This window comes from Anopheles bellator, unplaced genomic scaffold (assembly GCF_943735745.2).
Source record: "Anopheles bellator unplaced genomic scaffold, idAnoBellAS_SP24_06.2 scaffold01657_ctg1, whole genome shotgun sequence".
NCBI lineage: Eukaryota > Metazoa > Arthropoda > Insecta > Diptera > Culicidae > Anopheles > Anopheles bellator.
In genome coordinates this window covers 1-2221 of record NW_026685779.1, presented here as the reverse complement: position 1 = coordinate 2221, position 2221 = coordinate 1, and the positions used below count along the sequence as shown (strand labels likewise).

At 46.2% G+C, this 2221-nt stretch overlaps 1 protein-coding gene across 1 annotated transcript; it reads left to right on the top strand.

Moving 5' to 3' along the window:
• Positions 1-3: 3 nt before the first annotated feature.
• On the top strand, positions 4-420 carry LOC131214628 (cuticle protein-like; the record flags this gene model as incomplete). The annotated part of the gene is made up of 1 exon (XM_058208969.1): positions 4-420. A coding segment is annotated over one exon (417 nt), but the record flags the coding sequence as incomplete, so codon positions are not given.
• Positions 421-2221: the final 1801 nt, after the last annotated feature.

Below are 2221 nucleotides of genomic sequence, written 5' to 3'. Positions count from 1 at the left end.
ATCTCGGATGCTCTGACCGGAGACTCCAAGTCCCAGCATGAGTCGCGCAGTGGAGATGTTGTCCAGGGATCGTACTCCCTCGTCGATGCCGATGGCTTCAAGCGTACCGTCGATTACACCGCCGATCCGCACAACGGATTCAACGCTGTCGTCCACCGTGAGCCCTTGGCCGCCAAGGTCGTCGCTGCTGCCCCGGTAGCCACCAAGGTCATCGCTCAGCCAGCCCTCGCCTACGCCGCTCCGGTTGCCAAGACCATCTCGTACGCTGCTCCTTTGGCCACCGAGAGCTACGTCGCCAGCCCGGCTCTGTCCTACGCCGCCCCAGCTCATCTGGCTTACTCTGCTCCCCTGGCCACCAAGAGCTACGTCGCCAGCCCGGCCCTATCCTATGCTGCCCCAGTTTACTCTTCATATCACTAAACTATCGAAGAATTCAAATTATATTTGAAAAAATAAAACTGGCTTTGCCGGTGCCAAAGTACGAAAATAAAACATTTTTAAAATTCTGCTTCAAAAATAATACGAACATTTTCGATTGGTCCAATATCTTTGATAACATAGTTCGAATTCATACGTTGATCAGGTTTTGGATTGCTAAATGTGTCCAAAATGTCTCAGATTATTTTGGTGATTTTTGATCTCTCAATTACAGAATGTGCGGTTAACGGCTTCATGAATTTAAGTTTGATTTGATCAAACACGTGTCTTTAATTCACATGACCTTCTTGACCGAGGTTTTCCAACCCTCGAGCAGTAAAGAAAATCAGAATTACAATCTTCCACGAAACTTAAAATAATCACTGAAGTCACGCAAACTCTTCAGAATGATTAAGGATATTAAAATGATCTTGTTGTACCAACTACAAAATGCTTGAAATTAAAACATTTTGTGCTGCATAGCTACGTCCCAACGTCTCCCAAAATGGTAAAGAGTTGAAGTTAATATCCTCGATAAACCTGATAGCTTCATACGGTTCAAAGCGAGACATCGTGGGACGTAGTCGTTTCGCAAGACCGTTATTCTGCCATCTTCTGGTGGAACCAACGAGCTGATGCAATTCTCGTAACTAGGTGCGTGTGACATTTTTCAATACTTTACGACGGTTTGTCGGATGCAGTTACGGGGCACGGTCCATTTCGCTTTAACAAGCGTTCGGTCGGACGAATATGTCAGTAAATGAATGGAGGTGGCAGGTCAAGTATAAGCGCACTGCGTACAAGAAGTTTCCCCCCTTTGCCATCGTACTTAAGCCGCCGTAATCCTCGGCTCCACACAAACACGGACTCGAGCGCGCGAACTTAAGACAAGGTGCAAAAAGAGACCGTTGCAAATGACCGGCAGGCAGCACCAGAGACGACCTTGCTATATGCCGGTTGATCTTAATCTTCGGCTCAGGTCAAGCGGGAGCCGTTGGCGGTAGGCTGCACGCGATCGGGAGCAATTTGGCACGGATCGCTACGAATTGAACCATGGACCACTAACGCACACTGAGCCCGTATGAGATTGGGTACCTGGCTGGCATTCGGTGATTTTTGTGGAACACAACTGTTGGTACCAGAAATCCGGCTTCAACCACCTGCCGACCAATGAATGGGTGGTGTAACCGCCAAGGTCACTTGGTAGGTCAACAGATCGAGAAACCCTCTGGTACTTCTCAATACGGATGATATACATTATGAACGAACTAGAGAAAACATGTTCTCAACGACACCGATGGATTTCTTTAACATCAGGATAGGAAAATGAAACAATTAACATTGCCAGAAGACATTAAAAAAGATTATTCTGCAAAGTCGTAGAACCTTGCGTAACGTACCAATGATTTCGAGCATTGTGTCGATAAAACAATGGCTAAGTTGCACACCACGAATAAACTACTAATGCCTTCAAAATTTGAATTGAACCCAATTATTTCTTGAATCTTCGTCCTTAACTTCCTATGACCGGTTAGAACCGACTTTTCCAGCCAATATAGGTTTTAAAATTTTAAGCCCGAGTGCATTAGATTCGTATCCCTTATGAAAACTGACATCTCGTTCGCTGTAGCCCAGCCTGGCGTCTTATTCGTGTCGTTGATGGGTCATAAGTGGCCTATTGTTCTCACCGGTGCCAATGATCCGGTATTCTGTCACGTGCCATAGATTTGTAATTTATTCAGCGCCAAGTGGTCGGTAGCCAAGTGCAGCAGTGGCATAAGCAAAAACATCTTGTCGCCGGGAC